The sequence below is a fragment of the Diabrotica undecimpunctata genome, chromosome 4, assembly GCF_040954645.1.
Source record: "Diabrotica undecimpunctata isolate CICGRU chromosome 4, icDiaUnde3, whole genome shotgun sequence".
Classification (NCBI taxonomy): Eukaryota; Metazoa; Arthropoda; class Insecta; order Coleoptera; family Chrysomelidae; genus Diabrotica; species Diabrotica undecimpunctata.
Window position 1 is genome coordinate 46,053,377 of NC_092806.1, and position 23,507 is coordinate 46,076,883.

The 23,507-nt window shown below is 33.7% G+C and overlaps 1 protein-coding gene across 4 annotated transcripts in view; it reads left to right on the forward strand.

The window, feature by feature from the left end:
- Positions 1–23,507, forward strand: part of mfrn (mitochondrial iron transporter mitoferrin) — a 92,871-nt gene that overhangs the window by 30,413 nt on the left and 38,951 nt on the right. For all 4 annotated transcript variants that reach the window (XR_011950629.1, XM_072529401.1, XM_072529402.1 and 1 more), the window contains exon 3: positions 18,790–18,852. Coding sequence is in view for 3 of the 4 variants with exons in the window: in XM_072529401.1 (XP_072385502.1) it covers positions 18,790–18,852 (63 nt within the window). In the remaining variant the exon portion in view is untranslated. The remainder of the gene's footprint in view (positions 1–18,789; positions 18,853–23,507) is intronic.

Sequence of the window (23,507 nt, forward strand, 5' to 3'; positions counted from 1 at the left end):
TTATTCATTCTCTTGACAAAGATTTCTTTAATTATTATTCTTTGACCATTTCTGTCAGTTTATGGCAAAGAATTTTAAACATACGGGATTCTGTAATTTAATTAAAATATGTTTCAACGGCTAAAACATCGTTACTACTGTCACCGCAACAATAAAAAAAGTTTTAAAGGATCAAACTGCTCCAAAACTTTGTTCATGGCAATACAAACTGACAAGTATTTTGGTATGTAATGGATGCAAAAATTTAACAATACAAAATTTTTAAAGTCAACAAATTCTGCAATCCTTTTAGCACTACAACTAAAACAGTTTTTTTACGGCCTGCAAAAGGAAATATGGCGCTTCATAAGAGGTCAAAGAACGGAGGTAAAGGGACTAATATAACCAAAACACATAGAAAAGTATACGTAGATTAACTACCTACAAAAAAGCTATAGCAGAGGAAGAACAAACGACGCTAGAACCGGAAACACCCGAAATTACCACAATTGAAGAACTTTATATAAATGTACAGGAAGTTCGGAAAAAAACTTGAAAACCTGAAGAACAGAAAAGCAGCAGGTAAAGACGGGATGCCAAACGAGTTACTGAAATATTGTGGAGCAGCAATGACAGAACAATTAACAACATTAATTAATAAAATTATAAAACACAATAAATTACCGGAAGAATGGAGAACGAGCGAACTAATTCTACTATTCAAAAAAGGAAATAAAAAAAAAACAGCCAGAAAACTACAGAGGTATAAACTTGTTAAATACTACGCTAAAACTTACAACGATAATTGTACAAGTACTAATAAATCAGAGGATGAGTTTAGCAGATGAACAACAGGGTTTCCGTAGTGGAAGATCGTGTACAGATGCAATATTCGTTATAAAGCAAATTACTGAGAAATCACTAGAGTATAATAGATCAGCATTTCTGTGTCTGATTGACGGACTTAAAGAATGCGTTTTACAGAGTAAGACTCAAAGATGTAATCCATCTTCTGTATACTAGAGAAGATCCCCTAAATATTATAAAAACTATCGAAAACATTTACCAAAACAACAAAATGGAAGTCAGAATAGATGGACAACTTACAGAGCCTATAGAAATAGGCAGCGGAATAAGACAAGGGGATTCATTGAGCCTCATGCATTTCAATTTGATCATGGATGAAATCATCAAAAGCGTTAACAAAGGATGAGGATACATAATGGGAAACAAAGAAATCAAAATACTCTGTTACGCAGACGAAGCAATATTGAAGAGAACTGAAGACATTAGAAGAAAATATAACGTACAGTGTATAAATGAATGGACACATAATAGAAAGAAAGAATGGAATAACCACATAAGCAGAATAAAGGAGACCCGTGTCGTCAAAATAGCAAGAGATTCACCAATCGGCAGAAGAAGTATCGAACGACCGCGCAAAAGATGGAGTGACAACCTTCCATAGAGGTATTAATCCACCAATGAACAAGTAGAATTGCTTATAAAGAGGAAGAAGAAGAAGAAGAACAACTAAAACACTTATATTTGTCTCTAATAAAGTCCACAACATACTTCGGAAGTTTATGAGGTGTGTAAGAGGTGCACTATCTTCACTACTAGTGATTTTTACCCTTTATTATTTATAAAACGTATACTCAAAAAAGATCAAGTAATAATAAACTAAACAAAAACTTGCAACCGTGGTTGAAGGCCGGGTAATTAGACCGGTAACAGCATACGGAGCGGAAGTAATGTGTCTTACTAAAAAAGATGAAGAAAACTAAGAATAATTGAAAGAAAAATTATGAGAAGAATACACGGGCCAAAAAAGACAGAACAAGGAGAATAAAAAAGACTAATAAACCATGAAATAAGAAATATAACCGAAAGAGAAGACATAGTAAAAGTTATTAAAGCATAAAGACTGATTTTTTTATCAATATACATGATTATTTTCTTAGGCTGGGTTTGCCCTTGAATGGCTCTCCATTTCTTTTGTTCGTTCCTTATCAGACACTTCCGAACCTTGTTTTTTTGTATCATCTTTGGAGATACCACAGAATGGTTCTGGACCTACAATGGTTTCTCTCGATCTTTGTTTTGCCGAAAAATCTGTTCGTTCATTCCCATGCACCTCTTCATGACCCGGCACCCATATTAAAAACACTTTATTACCTTTTGCCAGTTTATTCAGGAGATCTTTGCAGTTTCTAACCAGTTTTGATTTGATGAGTGGGTTCTTTACTCCTAGAATAGCCGCTTGGCTATCTGTGTAAATGTTGATTCTCTTTGCTTTGAGTCTGCATGATGACTTCATCAATGCAGGCCACCTAAGCAAGAAATTCAGTTTGAATTGAAACACAGTTGTATCCTCCCCCTATGAAACTCGCTCAGTTGATGGACCAAGAACCACACACCACTAAATTTTAATCGGTACTATCGATGCTACTTGAAAAGTTAAAATTGTTAATGGTTAGCAAATTTAGAAAAAAAAATGAATAAGAAAGGAAAACCAAAACTAATATGGCTGAAATTCATATTTCATAATGAAAATCATTGCTTTTGCCAAAATAAGCCTGTATACCAAATTTTATTAAAATAAAACAACTTATAATCGGTGTTCTGATTTTTATGTCATTTAGCTTACTTGAAAACTGTAAACTCAATAAACTCGAGAGAAAATTAAGTAAAATGTTCCTTAAGTGTTTTCGGTAAATAATAACGAAGGTTTGTTGTCTTCTTGTGAAAAAAATATATTTTTCTTGTAAGTTTTTGTACGATTCGATATATTATTATTGTTGTATTATCTGTGGTCTTAGTGGTATGATAAAACTAGTTTCTTGGTAATATTATTATTTATTTACGGCGATGAAATGGATTAAATTTCTTACCAAAATAAGTCTGCAAATATTTTATTAGTTTAAATGCGTATGACACAGATGTCGTTACATAAAGACACTACCAGAAAACTTTATTGTTTTCTGGTAACTTGAGAGACAGCTTCTAAAAGCATACATCACATTAGAAGCTTATCATCCCTTTTTTGCGTTTGCGTTTCTTGATTTGAGCAATTTTTAACATATTCTTTCAGAGTCTATCCTCTATGGATGTTTTCTATTGCGTGGATCCAGATAATCTTTTGATCGTTTATTTGAACATGATGTTATTTGTCATTACGCTCCAATACCTAAGATTAATTCATAAACAGTAGGATTTTTTATCTATCATGTCCTCGTTTATACTAGATCTTTCTTTGAATTACTATTTTTAAAATGTATTTTATATTTTTAAGAAGCTCAAAATATTCAAATTAACTGGTTTTATAGCATGTCTAACTTTCAGTTCTGTCCAAATACACTGTATTCTGTCCATACTATAGCCAGTTGACTTTGGTACATCTTCCAGTAATTATTATAGAAGTCCTAGGGAGCAACAGTAAATTCTACAGAACATGCCTTAATGTGCTGAAGGTTTGTCTGTAGGACACTGATTAGAATCATCGGGACCTATGAACAGAGACAGAATTCGCAACCGTGGTCGCCTCTATTCGTTTACTCCGCATTTTTATTTATAGATTCAGAATAATAACTCAATTTTGAGACCCTTTTTGGGCTATTTCTTTTCGTCCTGTATCCATTTTATTCCCAGGAGTTGGGTCGAAATACTGTCAGGCACGACAGTGCTCTCTGGGGTGCATTTGTCAGATAATAATGTTCCTTCTTTGATTTCAACTTTATTCGGAACACCAACAATATTACAATATTTGTTTATAATAATTAAATGACAACTATAAACTTTAAAAACTCAAATACTTCTTTTTCTTCTTCCTCTTTATAAGCAATTCTGCTTGTTCATTAGCGGATTAATACCTCATACCTCTATGGAAGGTTGTCACTCCATCTTTTGCGCGGTCGTCAGATACTTCTTCTGCCGATTGGTGACTTATCTCTTGCTATTTTGACGACAGGGGTCTCCTGTATTCTGCTTATGTGGTTATTCCATTCTTTTTTTATATTTCGTGTTCATTCATTGATACACTATACGTTACATTTTCTTCTAATATCTTCACTTCTCTTTCGATCTCTCATCGTATTTCCTGTAATTCTTCTCAGTACTCTCATCTTAGCCGTTTCCAGTAGCCTTTGCGTTATGGCTGTGTCGGGTCTTGTTTCTGAGGCATACGTCATTATTGGCCTTACAGTGGCTCTATAAATTCTTGACTTCATCTAAGTGTGAATGTGTCTGTTTCGCCATATAGTGTTATTAAGGCATCCTGCCAATCTATTTGCTTTTTGTACTTGATCTCTCACTTCTTTGTCCAGGTCTCCATAGCTAGACAGTGTAATTCTTAGGTATTTTATTTTCATTACTTGTTCAATGCTGATGTCATCAATTTCTATTTTACATCTTGTTGGTTCTTTGCTGACTATGTACTATTGTTTTAGTTTTCTGAGATGAGATTGTCATATTAAATTCTTTTGTTCTTATGTTAAATCTGTGGACCAGTCTTTGCAGACTATCTTCATCTTGGGCTATCAATATTGCGTCGTTTGCGTAACAGAATTTTTATTTCTTTGTTTCCAATTATGTATCCTCTTCCTTTGTTAACGCTTTTGATGATTTCATGCATGATCTAGGTTCTGTAAGTTGTTCATCTATTCTGACTTCGATTTTGTTGCTTTGGTAGATGTTTTCGATAGTTTTTATAATATTTTGGGGAACTTCTCTATTATACAGAAGGTGGATTACATTTTTGAGTCTTACTCTGTCAAACGCTTGCTTTAGCATCTTTAGCATTCTGGAGCATTGCTGCTCCAGAATATTTCAATAATTGTTTTGGTAACCCATCTGTACCTGCTCCTTTTCTGTTCTTTAGGGTTTTAAGTATTTTCCGAACTTCCTGTACATTTATATTAAGTTCTCTGCATAGAGCTTTTTTAGGTAGTCAATCCACGTATATTTTTCTAGGTTTTTTGGGTTATATTAGTTCCTTTACCTCTGTTCTTTTATCTCTTATTAAGCGCCATATTTCCTTTTTGCAGACCGCAAAAATCATGTTCCATTTCTTTCGAAAAGCGTTCCCAGTGATAATTTTTTATTTACTTACGAGTGCATGTGTTTCGTTTCTAATTATCTTGTAATTATGGTATGCCTCTTGTGTTTTAGTTGACATGTATTTCAGCTAAGCTTTTTTCTTTTCTTTACATTTTTCCTTCACTTCTGTACAAAACCATTGAGTTCTTCGCTTTGGGAACGATTTATTTTTATTTATATTTCTTTCACCAAGAACTTTCTTGGCCGAGGCTAAGATATTAGACTTAATTTTTACCCAGCTTTCTCCGACTCCCATCACTTTCTGTGATATATGTGTTTCTGCTTTTTTCGATTATTCTTTTTTGGAATAGGTATCTTGTGGAGTCATCCTGTAAGCTTTCGACTTTTATCTTTGTGGTGTATTCTGGTGTTTTGTTATCACATATATGTGTTTTCATTCAAAACTCAAATAACACTACTTTAAACTGTCACAAACATCTGTTTATTATATTTTCTGACGTTCCAAACTGCACTAGACATTTAATGTTCTCGAAATACTTCTTCTTTTTCGTCAAGAGACTTTTTCTATGTGGGATAAATCTTACGGAACTTTCGAACAATACAGATACTATATTTTTAGCACGCAGCAAAAGTTTCACATCTCTAAACCCTCTAAATGTTTACATGTTGATTCTGTAAAAGTTTATGTCTCCGTACCATATACCAGTACTGAAAACGTAGCAGCATAGGACTCGAATTCTTGCCTGAGTATCTAGTTACATACAACATATTACGCTTCGAATGCGATTTAATGCAAGTTTGGCTTTCTCTATTCTGCATTTACGCCAGCTTCACACACGGGGGCCAACGTTGGTCCCAACAGCGTTCGTTCAATGTGTGTACCAACAAAACTGTGTTGCAGTCAATCTTGGCGTCAACGTTTTTATGACTTACTCCAACGTTGGGAGTTTTCCGTGGACTGTTGGTTTTTACGTACACGTCAAAGGGATTGGCGCCAATACTGGTGTTGCCGTTGATGCCGACCACACATTGGTGCTACAGCAGTGTTCCAATCGGCGTATAGTAATGCTATTTGCGCATAATTTAGTTGTTGGCGCGTAATTTTCGCATCCTGCATAAATTTAGGTACCTAATTTTGCACTATCTAGCAAAGCAAAAGAAAATAAAAAAATGACAAGCCACAATTTATAAAAAGAGTCCTCGTCTTCTTTTTTCTTTTAAAACGCTTATGCTGCCATTTTACACAGCATTTTTTTTTTTTTTTAATAAAAATTACTTTATCCAAGAAAATTTCCATTCCATGACGGCATTAAAAAACAAATTTACAATTTACATTTGTAAAAAGAATTTTACATTTTACAATTGTAAAAATCGATCTTCGGCCACCTGACCCATCTCCGTTGATTTGTTCAGGATTAACACTCCGATACACGTCCTTGGTCTATCAGAACGGGGTTTATGCTCAAAAGAGTATTTCTTACATAAGTAATATACATACATACATATACACAATAATAATAACAATATACATATCTGTTTTTTCAGTACCTTTCAGGCACTCAAAAAAATGTCTTATATCTAAATATTTTACAAAAGTATATGTTTTTAATTTTGAAATATAGATCATTTTGTTCTAATAGACCACCGTCGTGTGGTCATGTAACTTTTATTAAAATATGTTCTTCCATATATCGGCTGTGGATTAAAGTCACGTTTGTTGTAGAATATAGCCAAAACAGAAGGCTAAGAAATTTGGGAATTGAGTTAATAAAACAATAAATGGGATTCAGAGCCTCGACGTCAGGTTTACACTCATATATTCAGTCTGCTGTTGTCCAATACGGCATATCTAAAGATCTAGTAGCTTTAAGTAACGCTGTAGACAAAATGACGTAAAATTCGTCTTTTTTGTAGCAAAATATAATCATATGCACTCATTATCACGACAGTCGCATCCGCTGCAATTTCCATGTCGGACATGTTGACGTTGGCTCTAGAGGGAACAGACTGATATCGCCTAATACTCAACCCAATGTGTGGATGCTTCCCTGAACGTGGGAACACAATTGACCCAACGTTGGGTCAACTGTTCGGTGAGGCATCCACACATTGGGTTGAGTATTGCGGCGATGCGATATCGAGTCTGTGGCGCCAATCCCTTTGATGTGTACGCAAAAACCGACACTCCACGGAAAACTTCCAACGTTGGAGCAAGTAATAAAAACGTTGGGGCCAACATTGGCTACAACACACATTGGACGAGCGTTGTTGGGGCCAACGTTGGCCCGTATGTGTGGAGCCGGCGTAAGAGATTTTATTGGATAAATAAACATTTATCACTGGTTGGGTAATGGTCCAATTACTTTAAGCCAGACACTACTTTTGTTGATTAATTGGCAAAACCACATAATAAAAAAGAAGTTTAATCGAAACTCTTTAATTTATAACAGTTTGGATAAATTCTAATTTAGAAAAATTAAATTGTGTTGCATATTGATTTTGGTCCAATTCATATGCGAGTGGGCTTGTATGTGATTTCGTTGGATTTTAAATTTTAACGATGTACTAAGCTTGTTATATAGAATTTCTACTCATTGTAATATTTTCTGTCTTCAGTAGTTTCATATACGTGTATAATCAAATGGCGTGTCGCGCAGCTGTAAGAGCATTATTCTGTCATTTATTGGGACAAAGTTGAGGACATATTTTTCCAATTCCGATATTAAGAAAATTCCTACTCCATTTCTATGTTGTGGGTCGCCATTATCATTCCCTCTGTAATAGAATATCACCCAAACGAACTTTTTTTCGATGGGCCAGCCATATTTTTAAAATCTGCTGCTGCACCATAAGCAGTTACACAGACGATCCGGCGTCGACTGAGAGTCTACTTTTAAAATAATATTCAGCAGATGTCTTAAACCTTTGTTGACCGGAAAATATAATTTATTTATGAAGAGTAGACTGTGATCCATCTGTGACTATAAATCCATGATTTCTTTACCGGCTTTTAAATCAGACGTAAAAAATGGGGTGGACATTTCACAATAAATTTCTTCTCAAAACGTATGATCTAAGTCGTTTCTTATTATTCATATTCACTCTTGTTTCATATACTCAAATATAGCTAAATATATTTTATCAGAATTTCTATGGAATCATATAAATCATATGTCATCTTTTACGTTGTAGTTGACCTTGAATAAATTCAATCATACATTAGCTTGTACATTTTTAGGATAAAATTTAATCATATTCACAAACGTTACCGTTGCATATAATCTTTTTTTCAATGCTGTCAATGCTATCATAACTAAAGTGCATACTAAACAAGTAGTCTATAATAGTAGTATCAAAATGCGTTTTAAAAATTAACCACAGACGTCCAACTAACAGAACATTACCACAAACGTGGAGTCAAAATGACTCCTATATTTGAATAGCTGAAAAAAATGTATGGACACAGATTAAGCTTACATCCATGTTTTATTGCTTAAGTAGGGAATATATATTATATTTAAATATAGTTTAATGAATACAATTTTTGAAAACTTTTGATACATTATTTTTCGCAATATTTTTAACTTAAAAAAAAACTTGCCAAGCAGTTTTTAGATAAAATTTATTAAAAAACATACAACATAACAATAAGATTAATTAAAAATTAACATAAAAATAATATTATAGAAACGTGCAGTAGCTTTTCCCAACGTATCTTTTCATTGTGCACACTCCTCACAAACTCTTTTGGTGCAATCCATACATATTGGAATTTTACAAATTATGCAGAAGTATGCTGTTTTTCGTCTTTTTTTGTCTGGACAACGTTTGCAATATTTTCTGACCACAAATTTTTCTTCCTAGTTAGCATTACCAATGCACATTCTGACTTCCCGACTGATGTGCATATTTTGAAAACGACGTCTCATTTCTGGTTCTACTAGCTGTATTGCAAGTTGTTTATTGAAGTCGAAACCCACATTATCTCGGCACGACTGATGGACCAAAAAAAAATTAACGGTGAAAATATCCAGCATTCTATAAAAAATTACCATTGGCCAACGCCGCGTTCTTCTACCCGTTAAATAAACACTACACTTTTCATCTAAGCTATCTACTCCCCCTTTGTTAGATTGTAGAAGTCGATTATTTCCGGTTTGCCAGATTCTCCTACATTCCTTCATTATGGTGCATTGAGGAGACTAACAAAACAGCCTTGTGCTTATTCGGAACGTGAGAGAGTAAGGTAATGTCACTGATAAAACCGTACAAAGTAGAACCTACAGATCTTTGTTTATTTTTTTTTTTTTTGTAAAAAGCCAACTGGAATTTCACGTTTTTTTTTAATGTTCCAACGTATGTCAGGCCTTTTGATTTTAGTAAATTCACTAATTCTATGGAACTAAACCAATTATCGGCGGTTATGTTTCTGTCTGTGCCGAAAATTGGCTTAGCAAGTTTGAGAACGGCTTGCGTGGGCTTAGAATTTTTTTTTTTCATTATCTGGCAAATCGAAGTCATCTGAATCTTTGCCACAATAAATATATGCATTATATAGATATCCAGTTCTAGCATCTGTCAAAGCCATCATTTTCAACTCATATTTACAAGGCTTTGCTGGCATGTACATCTTAAACCTTGACCGTTCTCGGAATGAAATTAACATTTCATCTATACATGTGTTTGTACCTATAGAGTGTAAACGCTTTGAGAATTCTGAATGAAAGCATTGAGTATCTCGGAGATTGGTGCTAAAGGATCATCCTTTTTTCGTAAGAGTCTAGTTTCTGGGTCATCGAATCGTAAACATAAGAGTATGACAGCAAAACGATTTGAGTTCATCACACATCTGAATATATCTCTGCCCGATCCATCCGTCGCAAAAATTGAACGAATATCTTCGTGATTAGATTGGAAGATAGCTGTAAGCAAAAGCATTCCAATAAAAGCCTTCAGCTCAATAAGATCTAAATCCCGAATATAACTTGAATTTTTATTTTGATATTTCTCCCTCAATTTTGCCAGGCGTAAATTGAAGTATTGAAGAATAATTTAAATAATGCCATTATCAAAAAAAATATTCCAAATTTCTTCTGGATCGGCTTTATGAAAATTTTGAGCTTTAAAAGCTAAAAAGCTTTGCAAAGTGCTTGTATTTTTTGAATATGCAGGTAACTTCGATCATTTGAAACGGTTTTTTCCGTAAAAATAGTTTTCTATAGAAACTTCATGCGTACCCTCACCTTTTTCTGTTACATCTTCATCTTCAGTAGAAAGTCTTTCACAATCATCCTCCATTTCTTGCTCCGAATCGCTTTCGTGATCGCTGTAAATAAATTCGGAATCTGAATCAGCATCACTCTCGTTTTCATCGACCTCATCTGCCCATTTCAGCAGTTTCTTCATAGTTTGCTTCGCCATATCTAATTCTTTTTGATGGACCAGCTTTACTATCGAAATCCATTACTAAAACCTAAAATAAACCGAGCAATTTATAAAATATGGAAACAAGAAATATAACGTGATCACAGACCTGTAGTCTTTTTGATTCCGTCGAAAACTGAAGTCATAATAAAATCCGAATAAAGTAAAGTACACAAATAACACAGCCGCCTAATTGCCAGGCCCGGCCACATAGAGTGGAGGGAAACCTCGAAACTCGTCACTACGCACTTTCGGCACTTACAATGCAAGGAGTCAAATCGACTGCGCGTCTGTGGTTACGGGTTAAAGCATCCATGAACCGTTTGAACATTACGAAATGTTCAAAAATAATCTCATCATAATATATTCACAAAAAGTTGTGAACTCTTCAAAATAAATTTGTCTCTTACGGCTTACAGGACAGGTGTCCAAAAAGCTTATGAGAGGTTTGATAGTTAAATAAAATACAATGTATAAAAAAACCAAATAGGTTTTTGTAGTTACGGATACTGGATTGGAAATTTATTTAGAAAAAAATATGTCTTTTAGCATTCTTCTAATCTCGAACGAAGATAGGTAACAACTCGTTGACACTGTTCTCGTATACCTTACTTTTCAGATAGCCAGTGGACTGAGATCAGGTCTCCTGGGAGGTCAGTTAATGCCAACTCTATGCCAAATCACTTTGTGTCAGTGTCTCTTGTTTTGATATTCTTGTATTTCTGTTCTAAAAAAAACCTTTCAGCATTTCGCAGTAACTTTCAGTATTTAGAAATACACACTGCGTGTTCGCCCCGTTGGTCTTGTACGGACCAATGAGACATTTACTGCACATTACAGCCCATACCATGACCTTTGGACTATGAAGTGGTGGATTATTTTCTGTCCAGTAGTAAAAATTCTGTTAGGTAACGTGTCTGCTTAAATATAAGTTTCATTCGTTGCAAAACAGAAAGTTTTTGAAGTTAATGAACCTCTGTAGCTACTGTAGAGAAATATAATTTTCCCGAGACTGAATATGTTCTATAAAAAAATTTCCAAGCTTCAGATGTCATTATCAATTCTTTTTTATTTTTGTTAACTTAAGAACATTACGAGAGAATCAAGAAACGGTCAATTTAATTAATTTCTTAAATAACTAATACTAATTACATAATATGTTTAAAAATATTAGTTGTACCAATCAAAATAAATATAAATGCAATGAGTTCAAATGTGTTAACAAACATATACATAAGACATTTTTAAAAGTTCCGTGTTATGTACTAGTCAAGTAAAGAAAATGATAAGGTTGATAGCCTTTGATAAGGCGATAATTTTTGTGTGATATTTATAATAATATATATTCGAGGTAGCCCCTACTAAAAAAATTTAGTCTTGGATAATTGGAAAATTATTCTCTTGTCTAAATCACTCTCGCTTTATATCGTGTCTTTTAACATAAACACATTAACTAAGACCAGATTGATTCAAGTTTTTTAACATACAATATTAAGTCGCTATATTATTCTTCTCAAGGTCATAAACCATATAATATTGCGCAATAGAGTATAAAAATATATGTGAGTAGATTTTGGATGCTTTGTTGTGGTTAAATACCTGGGAAATTGACAAGCAGTTTTTGTCAAGGGAATAATTTAATTTACTTTTGGTATAATAGCTGGTTGGAAATGATGTATTCATTTATTGTTTGAAGACTAATTATTTTGTAATTATATAAAATCCTGTTCTTTAACAAAAATTATTGCACATTCAACGAAAATCAGTAAGACTTTATTTGATTTATTATATGTAAAATTACTATCAACAATTTAATAATAACAAGAATGTTAGTAGTTTAACTGTCCTAGACGTAAATAAGCAGAAATATACATAATTTATAGATCCCTTATCGATATATGTGGAAAACATTTTTAATTGTGTTGCATATAGCAAACACATTATATGTAAAATGTGCTAGAAAAATGGTTACAATAGATATATCATAAATTTTAATTTTTCAAAGATTAGAAATACTTAATATTCTAGGGAATGTTTCCACCGAAAGATGGAAATCATCAAGACTATCATAAAATATTGACTTTATTTACCGCTGATCTAATAACCTCACTTCTCGTGCAGCCATATCATTCTCTGAAATTTTGCACCCATGACGTTTTTCTATGATCAGAATTCCTTTGTCGTTATATTTTACCTTGAATCATGTTTGTTTGTCTTTTTAAAATGCGGTCCAAATGTCCAAGCCTTTTTGGTTTTATAGTAGACCTAACTTCCGGTTCCTTATCCGGCGTACCAAGTGACCTATGTTATGTTATGCGAAATTAGCACCGCCACTTAAAACTTTCAAGTTATTCATTATTACTTTTCTCTCTGAGTTTTAAATCTAACGGCCTGTAAAAGTTTTTAAAATCTGCGCCTAGACATTACAACACAAAAACACTCTGGAGAAGTGCCGTCATCTGACTACAGCTTTTAAACATTCACGTGAGCAACTTTTGACATTTTATAAACCAGTGATACGCATATTATTGCACATATTATGACATCATTATCTGAAGAAAATTGTCGCGTAAATGCTTTAACATTCGATAATCGCTGGGGGTCAAATCTGGAGAATATGGCAATTGTTTCAAGAGATTAAGGGGCAGATACTAATTTCAAACCTGCTTGAGTAATTACAGCTGGTCATGGATCGGCTAACCAGCTAGGCAGACATCATATCCTGGGCTATGCGGTGAACTTGGTCATCTTAGCCCACGGCAAATTTAATGCCAAGTCGGAGAAATAGTGCAACGGGCTCTTGACTGAAGAAGTATGGCGTAAGACAAAATTTTACACCTGAGTGGTTTGGTTATGATGCAATGAGTTTCATGCATGACAGAAATCCATTTTTTCCAAGAAATTCAGTACCGACCAGACACATTCAAGAATAGAAAGTATTTTTCTCTAAGCATATATAAGAAAAAACTGTACTTTGACGTCCTCTTGAAAACCAGTGGAAAAGCACCGAAAACAAACAAAACTCAAACTCAACTGTCTTTTTAGTGGAAAACCGTCATTATGAACAAAATAGTTGTAATTACTTTTGGTATAATTTCTAACTTTTAGAGTATTTAATTACATAACTTTCAATTAGTCTAAAGTAAGTTTGGTACCAAAAATGATACATTTGAGAACGTAAGTGTATGGCATTTAATGTGATCAGTATAAACAAACTAATAAAATCAACGTAAACAATAGAATTCCTAAGTGCATTATGTAATTCTGTATAAAATATAATCTATTGGAAATACAATGGAGAGGTAAATTCTAGGAACTGATAAGAAAATTAAAAACATCTTTATGATTGTTCGAAATAAAGCCAAGTATATGTATATTAATGCGAACATATTTGATACTTAGTGTAAATACAATCATTTTACTTGTTCTAATCATGCAAAAAAAACGAAATTAAAATTTTAAAATTGCGGAAAGGAACAATTAATGAAGAATGAACATATAATATAAATATCACTGAGGTCTGAAAATTGAAGTATATAAAAGATCGTTGGACTATTAATTATTTATGAATTGGTATTCCGTTAGAAACAGTTTAGAATTGGTATGCGCAACAAAAATTTAAACCAGCCAGTTAATTCCAGGATAAAATTTATAATTCCCATAGATTCCATTTAGATAAAAGCAAAGTACCAAACGAGAAAGCATTATTCTCTCCTATTCGGAACAGTACATAGGAGTACACGGGAAGTACTGCAAGAATGAGGGATGGAGTAAATGTATGAACTTTGCTCTCCTGAAAAGGATTGTTTATTCGTATATCTATCATTATTTAAGAGTATATGTGTATGGAAACAATTTCATTTTTTAACACGACGAATTTTTTATTATTGTACAGTTATATTTTGTAAAGGTTCGACAGCCGAACTGTCGAACAGGCAGCTAAACTGAAATAGAAATAGGCTGGACATAACGAACGTCTTAAGGATGGCCGATGGAATAAAGAAATAGGAAACTGGCGGCCATATGAAGCCAAAAGACCACGAGGAAGACCGCAAATACGCTGGAGCGACGATATTAAAAGAACTGCAGGACCAATGTGGAAACGTCTTACAAACAACAGAGGTGAATGGCGAGAATTAGAAGAGGCCTATATTTGACAATCCGAATAGAGAGAAGGGCTTAAAAAAATTATGTAAAGGCAAATGACCGTTTCCCTTATGCAATAAAACATGGTAACCTTTATTCCGAAAGGTTTTCGCGGTTAGTATAATTAAACCTAGAGCTAAGATTAATAGTATTACAGGAATTAATATTGAACTCAACAAACTTCCGGGTTGAACCGCGTCGGTTATCATTGCGTCGAGCTTTCGACATCCTCTTCGATGTCTTCTTCAGGGTTTTTGAGGCCTCAGTCTCCCGAGCCCCCAGATACTACTACACTGATCACTAATCAATGCCGTACTGTTCAAGAAGAATATAGAATTCTAAGGAGAGAAAAAAGGAAAGGGAAAATAAAAAAAAAATATCGAGAGATAAAATTAAATAAACCAACAGAAACCCGAAACTGCTATCAACCACTTAATAAAAGGAGAAAAGACCAAGAAATAATGATGTGCAGAGATAAAGAAAAAGATATCGTAACACAACAACGTGAAATAACAAAACGATGGACAGAATTCATGAAGAAAATGAAGATACACTATATGATGGAATTATCTGTATCAAACGGACTACGGACAGCAAAGAAATAAACCGTCCTTGAGTAGCTAATATAAAAGAAGCAGTTACTAGACTGAATAATTACAAGTCATCCGGATTGGACATTATCGCAGAATTTATAAAAAAAGGCGGATACTCATAATAGTGAACTTGTGGAATTAACTGCCACAGGAACGGTACAAAAAGAAATCAACTTCAATGCAAAAATTATCGGGAAATAAAGTTGCTGAATATAGCTTACAAGATACTGTCAAATATCGCGTATGAGAGACTAAGACCATAAGCAAAACAAATGAAGAGTGGTCGAGCTACATAATCTAAGTGCCAAAATTAAAAATTGTCAGAAATTAAAGAAAACTTGAACAACCAAAAAAATAAAGCAAATATATAATTGTTCATGAAAATTCCAATTTATTAACAAGTACGGAAATAACGTATATCAAATTTTCGGTGTTAATACACTAAGGGCCGATTGTTCGAACGGTAATCAAAACTTGATTGTAATCAAATATTTAATCAAAATCAAATACGTCACATTTTGAGGTTATGTTGACTGATTTATTTTATTCAATTTTACTATTTTGGGTTTTAATTTAAAATAAACCATAATTAAACTCTTTCTGATGTTAATTTCATGTTTTTATTTGCAAATCAATAATAATAATAAGCAATTTTTAATAATTTTGACAGCTGCTGTGACGTATTTGATTGTAATTAAATATTTGATTACAATCAACTTAGTATTTCACAATAAATGAAGAAAAAAAAGGAAAACGATTTAAATCCATAGAAATAATATATGAAGCATATGATTAAAAATCTAAAATAGAGGTCAAAATGTTCTATTTTCCTGGTTATTGAATTCTAGCATGGCGCGAAAGACTTTTTGTTACTTTTGTTTATTTGCTGATCACCAGGAAACGCTAAGAGCTCTGTCCACTTTAACTTTTGGACAGACCTCTTTCACACCTTTTTTTCAATACACCATACTTCTCCGATCCCATTAAGTCACAGAAATTTTTCTTGTACAATACTGTTTCTGGCTCTTCTTTCGTCACACGTAAATACAATGCTTAAGTAATACCAAGTTTGGATGTATTGCATTCTGATGATATTTTATCGAAATAAAAAAAGTACATTCTCCCATATCTAACAGTCCGTAAGGCCTGGAAGGTCTAGCAGCAGCAATTACAGTTTTTACATCGTTTACTGATTAAAACTTGGAATGTTTTGCTCGTTTCTCGATAAGAGCAAAATCTCTATCTGAAGATGAAAAGCTATGACCGGAAACTAAAAGTTTTTGCTCCATATACATAGTTTCCAGAAGAAACAATTAAGGTGGTATGGGCATGTTCAACTGATGCCAGCAACAAGACTCCCCAAAAAAGTAGTAGAATGGCAACCGATAGGTCGACGGAAAAGAGGAAGACCCAGATTAGAATGGCAACACGGCGTAAACAAGTCCATGAGCGAAAGAAATTTAACAAAAAACGACTGCGAAGATAGGAAGAGATGGTGTTTAGGTATCGGACAACGTCGAAAGATGTTCTAAACCGATGTATATATATACATAGTTTTCGCTTATAAGTTGAAAGCTGTCCTGTATTCAAGGCTTGTAGAAGACATAATGTCATATGGTTCTCACCACGACCCAGTTATTCCTCATGCCTGATACATATTATCCCATCTGACGTATCTTGCACGTCTATTCCAAAATTGTAGCAAGAAAATTGGCGGCTATAATACATACTACCACGCGTCAATTTGGGAAGCGAAAATACTTTTTGTAGATCCATGGTAATTATACAGGTACCGCTACCTAGAAGAGTACTGCTCGTACTGTCTTCTTGAATAACATTAAGAGCTTTACCTGTTTCTATGGTGTAATTCCAACTGAGTTTTAGCTTTTCTGGATACATTGAGCCCTTTGTCCTTGCTTTTTAAAAAAAGTAAATTACAAGTCTTGCATGTATCAACTCTAGGTCTTCTAAAAGAAAGATTCGAAAAATTCTTCAAAAAACTATTCTCTAGAATTTGTATGTTGTAGTGCAGTCAAGATGTTTTATTTTAATGACGTTTAATAGTTTATTGACATTGAAGGAAGGGCTGAGATATTCTTTTTCTTTTTCACTTTTTGATCGACTGTAGTGGCTGTCGTCCATCGAGAAGCTATTGATGTGATCTTTTACCATCTGTCTTTCATGAAAAGTGTACTTAAGTTTTTTAATACCTCCTCATTTATCCTTGACGGTAAAGGCCATGATAGAAGTCGAAAAGCTTAATTTTCATATCTCATGATAATATCATATTAACAAAGCCAAAGTAACAATAAAAAAAGTTTTAGGTAGTAATATCGTATAGCGCTGTTAGCTATTCACAAGTTAGACTATGGCGCGGCCTAAAATTTCAAACGAAATATCTGTTAAAAATCTCATACTAACTTCATGTTTTGGAACGGTTTTTCCAGGTTTTTGCAGCTTACATTTTTGTGTAACATAGGGTTTTCCACTCAATCTAGCTTTACTTGTGTTTTTTTTTTCTTGTTGATTTTGTTTTATTATCACCAAACGTATAGAATCCATTGTATTTACTTTAAAATACAAATACATAGACAATAACAATAGATTCTAATGACAACACGTCAACCATACTGGTACTTAGATCAATTAATAAAGAACATGATGCTGGACTTACTGGCGGCTCTATCTTTGGGCTTCGTTTTCAACCACTAGATTGATATTGGCAGATCTCATAGGGGGACATTGACAAAGGAACAGAGATTATATTGATTAAAAAAAAACAAAATTTATATTTTGGCACTTAGATCACTTAGCTCGGCCACTCTTCAAATATTAGAAAATATAGCTTGTGTCTGTTTATGTTGCTAGGCTTGTTGAAAATCTATTAAGATCTGCTAGATATCTATGTCGTATCCGATACTGCATGGGATGTATTTGTATCTATTTGCACTATATCTATGTCGTATCCGATACTGCATGGGATGTGTTTGTATCTATTTGTACTGTGAAAAGACCCTTTCAAGTATTACCCTGATTGAAATCATCCGTCATTTTTGCTATTAATTGTTTTAATATCTCATCTGCTTTCTTTTACATATTTTGCCAGTCTTTACCGCACGCGGAGTTCATTTCTTTTGTCTATTTCTTGCATACATTCCTCATCAAACGAAAGCCCTTTTCGTTAATGTTTTTTTTTTATTTTTAACACTCTTTTAGCCCTAGGAATCGATCCCCGGCCTTCTGCGTGATAGTCGGACACTCTACTGCCTGAGCTATTCGGCCCTTTTTTTCTATTTTTGAATGTTTTAGATTGTCCGGGATTAATTTTTCGGCTTGTGTGTGTTTGTTCTTTCTCTTGCCTATTTATGCGGCATCTAAATTTTATTTGTAATATACAGTGACTCGAACCGGATACTGTTCCTCCGGGCTCTTAAGGTTTTCGTGTAATTTTTAGAAACGTCAATGACAAGATTGCATATGAAAATAGTATACTTAAAAATACAATAATTTGTGTTTAGTGACAACTGAAAATTATTTTCAAGCATATCAATTAAATGTTATAATTTATTAATACATAATTATTTTTCAGGTAGTTCAATATCAGGTTGTATAGCGACATTGATCCATGATGGTTTTATGAATCCTGCAGAAGGTATATTTTTATTTTATTTTATACATTATTATACATTTATGCTGGTTTAAGCACATATTATTTATTAGTGAAACATCTCACTTTGTTGCCTATATATATTATTTTAATACAAAATTAACAAGGTGTGTGTTTCTCCGATGGGTACTATTAAATTCCCATGTAACGTTTACGTTGGATATACCTTTGAATGGATAATTCTAATATATCCAATTTATTAATAATCAAAGCAAGTTATATCGTACCTACCATTTCAAACTATCGAATTTGAAAAATCGGGTTTTTCAGATTCGATGCCTTGTCCTTGCATTATGCGTGATACACCTTGTAGCAAAATATCGAAATTGTAGCTTGATAAGGAACGCGGGAAATATTTTGTTTAAACTATCGAATATGAACATTTTGTCATTTTGAATTCGTCAAACTGACGAAAATGGAATATTCGATACTTTTGTTTTGCATAAATATAACTAAAGGCATGTTTGTGCAACGCAAAATGACGAATGTGTCACATTTATGAAATTTCACAAGCCGAAAAAAAGCCTTTGCAAAGTTTGTGTCACTTATGATAGTAATACAGATGACAAAAAGGTTTTAAACTTCGAAGCCCATCACAAACACCTCGAAAGAAAAGATGCACCGAGAAAAAAAGGGATGAAGATAGACAGTCGGCTTTGGAGAATAGAAAAATATTAGCAATTAATTTCGATCTACAATCTGTTTTGTCAACGCCTAAAGGAGCTGCGAGACCTTTTTTTATGCGAGAAAACTTGCCATTTATAATTTAGGAGACGGGAGCGTCCAGTGTTTCATATGGAATGAAACCGAGGGAAAACGCGATAGTACTGAAATTACTACATGTATGTTTAAATACATCATGTCTTGCCCTGATATTGAACATGTCATAATGATGTCCGACAACTACGGTGGAAAAGCAAAACTTTGCTTTTTCTGCCATGTGTCAATATGTTGTTAATTGTCACCCAAATTTAAAAAAGTCAAAAAATTCTCCTTGAAGGATGGGCACAAATCATAAGATTTGCACGAACTAAGCCTTGCCCGTTTGAAGTGACATACCTACGTCATTACGACTTCTTATATTTTAACACCAAAGAAGAGTGACATTTGCATTAGAAAATAAAATAAAACCAAAGAACAAGCAAAAACAATATGAAAAAGAAAATGAAGTAAAAGATGAAGCCCAAACAAGTAATGGAAATACTAATTTTAAATATAGTGATGGTATATGGTACCAGTATCGGAAAAATAAAAATAACAAACTTTTCATGAAGACTAATTGACGGAAACTTTTTATCTCTTGAAACCAAACAAAAAAGAGGCAAACAACATAGTATAAACCCCGTTAAAGCATACGAAGAAAGGCTCCCAATCACGGATGCGAACAAAAAAAACCTCTTGTCACTATGTGAACAAAACTTAATACCTCGGCCATACCACCAATATTACCAATCTTTACCAATATCTAGTACTGCCAGAGATTGTCTTCCAGAACCTGACGCAACTGAAGACAATGATAACGTTTAATTCAAAATTTAAAACTTTAATTTACCATTATTTTACAACAATTGAGGGTCATGACTGAGTACTTGAGATATTACTTACAGGACGTGAAGTTCCACAATTAAATTTTTGTGATTATTTTTAACTTTTATGTTTTTTACGTTTCTAATTACATTAATTGTCCCATTTTATCCTACAACTTAAATGTTTAATTAAATTATTTGTAATAAACTTTGTAAGAACATTAAAATTATTTTAATTTTCCTCCTTTTCAATTAAGAATATGAATGTGTTAAAATTAGACCCAATATGAACTGTCGAAAATGCCACATTCGCAATTTTGAAACATTGGACCAAAACAAATCGTTGATTAACACAAAAAGCAAAGTAACGAATGTGATTTTCTGGAAAGGCAAAAACGGTAAGCAGTTCAATTTTGTTATAAATCTAACAAGAATTAAACATTAAATATAAAAAACATAAAAATTTTTTCATTTGTCAAGGCGCTGATTTAGGATCCTCTAAAAAAGAGTTATCTTCCTCTACTGAAAAGTACCACTTTTCACATTCGATAGTTGGAAATGGTAGGGACGATACTTTTTAGTACCCGATTGCAAGAACACCCCACTGTAGTTTGTCTTTCATAGCATAGTATTAGGTTTTAAGCCTTGTATCAAACATTCGTGAGACAATTATACTGGTTTCCAATAATTTAAGATTATTGGGAATCTAAACATTTTGCAGGTGTCCGATATGCTACATTTCTATCGTGTTTTCCTTTTACTATCTTCCAATCAGGCGTAACAATATAATGCTGTTCATGTATTTATGATCATTCCCAAGTTGTCACAGCGTATCAAAGATAAACCTCCCAGTTTTAGATTGTCTAACCATAAAAAAAATTGTTCCTATCATCATTCTGTAATCTGTAGGTTATTAAGCTTGATTTAGCTGACGCATTTCATATATTATCAACAAAGCCTTCCATTGATTACATTTATTTCATAAACTAAGAGTGACCAATATTTAAAGTCATCATTATTTTTATATATCAGTTTATTTCATTCTTGGATATACACCGTACCATATTTCTTTAACACTAGAAGCGCTGACATTACTGTCACTCCTATAAGCGCGAACGGGTCATTTTTGACCCGTCGAAAATGTAAAAGGAAACTTAAAACAAAATATCATATATTTATTTGATAATTAATAATAGTAATAAACAAAGTGAAAATCTAATATAAAACATTACTAGATAGTGCTCTTTTACCTACATAATGAACATACAAAATATTGTGTGGAAGTGCATTTTTTACAGACTGTTGTTTTACACTTGTGGCATTTTACAAATGATTTGTTTCCAGAGCACTCTGATTTGATTTCACAACGTGTTCGTTTTTTTTTGAGGTTCATCGATTTCATCTGGGATGACAGTTCGTTTGACAGCAGCTCTAGTCCCTGCGTATTTTTCTGAGAGTTCTTCTCCCAGCTTTAGAATATAATTTCTGCGACTTAGTTGCGATTTATTCAATGATTTATATAAGATCCAGGCATTTATTCCAGCTAAGTCTAGTAATTTGTAAATTGTGTGAAGTGGCCAACGCCTAAACGATGCTTTCACTGAATACTTGCGTGCCATTTGGTCCACTACATCAACACCATATTTTGTCTCATTATAAAATTTAATAGTATCAGGTTTCTTTTTCTCAGTGGATGCAATTTGTACACCCGAGTGCATTGTACTAAGCATGACCACATTTTTGTTGCTTTTGGCCTGATAAACGGTTAATGCGATATCACCTGTCTTTAGAAGTATTGTACTGTATAAATTTTCTTTCGCGTACTTTACACAAGCCGGGATTTCACGTCGAGCTTTCACGAAGGAGACTAATACTATTCGCTTTCAAAAATTAAGCCAGTGATAGTGACGTGAAGAAATTGTCACACGTAACATTTCTTCCTTTTTTTTTAAATATGGTTGCATCAACATTTTTACCACATAATCACCGAGGCGCCCGTTATTTGGTCTCGCTTCGTCTTTCCCTAAATACCGAAAGGCGTTGACAATGTAGTTTGTGTCTTTGTCCACGGCCATCCAGAATTTTTGACCATATTTATCGGGTTTTGAAGCAATAAACTCAGTAAACCTACACCTACATTTCGATGGAAACAGTTGCTCATCGACAGTGATGTATGGTCCTGGAACGTAGCTGCTCTGTGAATTTGCAATGAAATTGTACCAAATTTCCGACACTAATGCAAACTTGTCGTCTTTCAGTCTTTGCGATCGTGTAGACCTGACATCGAATCTTAAATATTTCATTATTTTTCGAAATTTGTCACGTAACATTGCCGCTTTTACAAAAGCATTGCCCCACTTCTGGGACCACAGCGAATCCAAATCTATACCTTTAGCACCCATGGCTCCTCGTACATATATTATAGCTATAAATGCTTCTAACTCTTCTATTGTTAGAGACCAAGTGTTTGAATGAACTCGGCGTGCTTCTTGAATAGTACAGTCGGTGATATGTTTTAAAATTTTATTGTCAATAAGAAGTCGCCAAGCACTGTTACACGTTTCACCGGCACGACGTTTGGCATATGGTGTAGGCCCGGAAATATCTTTGAACACGTTTTGATGTGCTCTTCTACCAGCAGATGCATTATACAATGCTTCTATCTTCCAAAGTGTACCATCGGGAGCTATAATTTCTGAGCCAACAGGAATTTGAGAAAGAACATCATAATTACATCCTTCTGCTCTGACCGGTGGTTGACTACTGTCACGTCGACTTCTACGTCTGCTTCGTCGACCACGTCCTCTGCTTTCTGCGGATAGGTTGTCGTTATTCACTGAAGGAAAAAATACATTCTACATCAGAACGACAAAATACATAAAAGTACGAAATAGTTTCATCATCTTATCACATAAGAACATATAACACACCTTCAACAACGTTACTCTCAGACTGAGGCACTATCGATTCCGTGTCGTCATCGGACGTAGAATCAACTTGGGCTGGTTGTGGCCACTCTTCATCAGATGAAGAGTATAATACTTCGCCTTCTAAAATCTCATTCATTGCATCAACAACTTGTTGATGAGTCAAAGACCGATTATTCATGGTCAC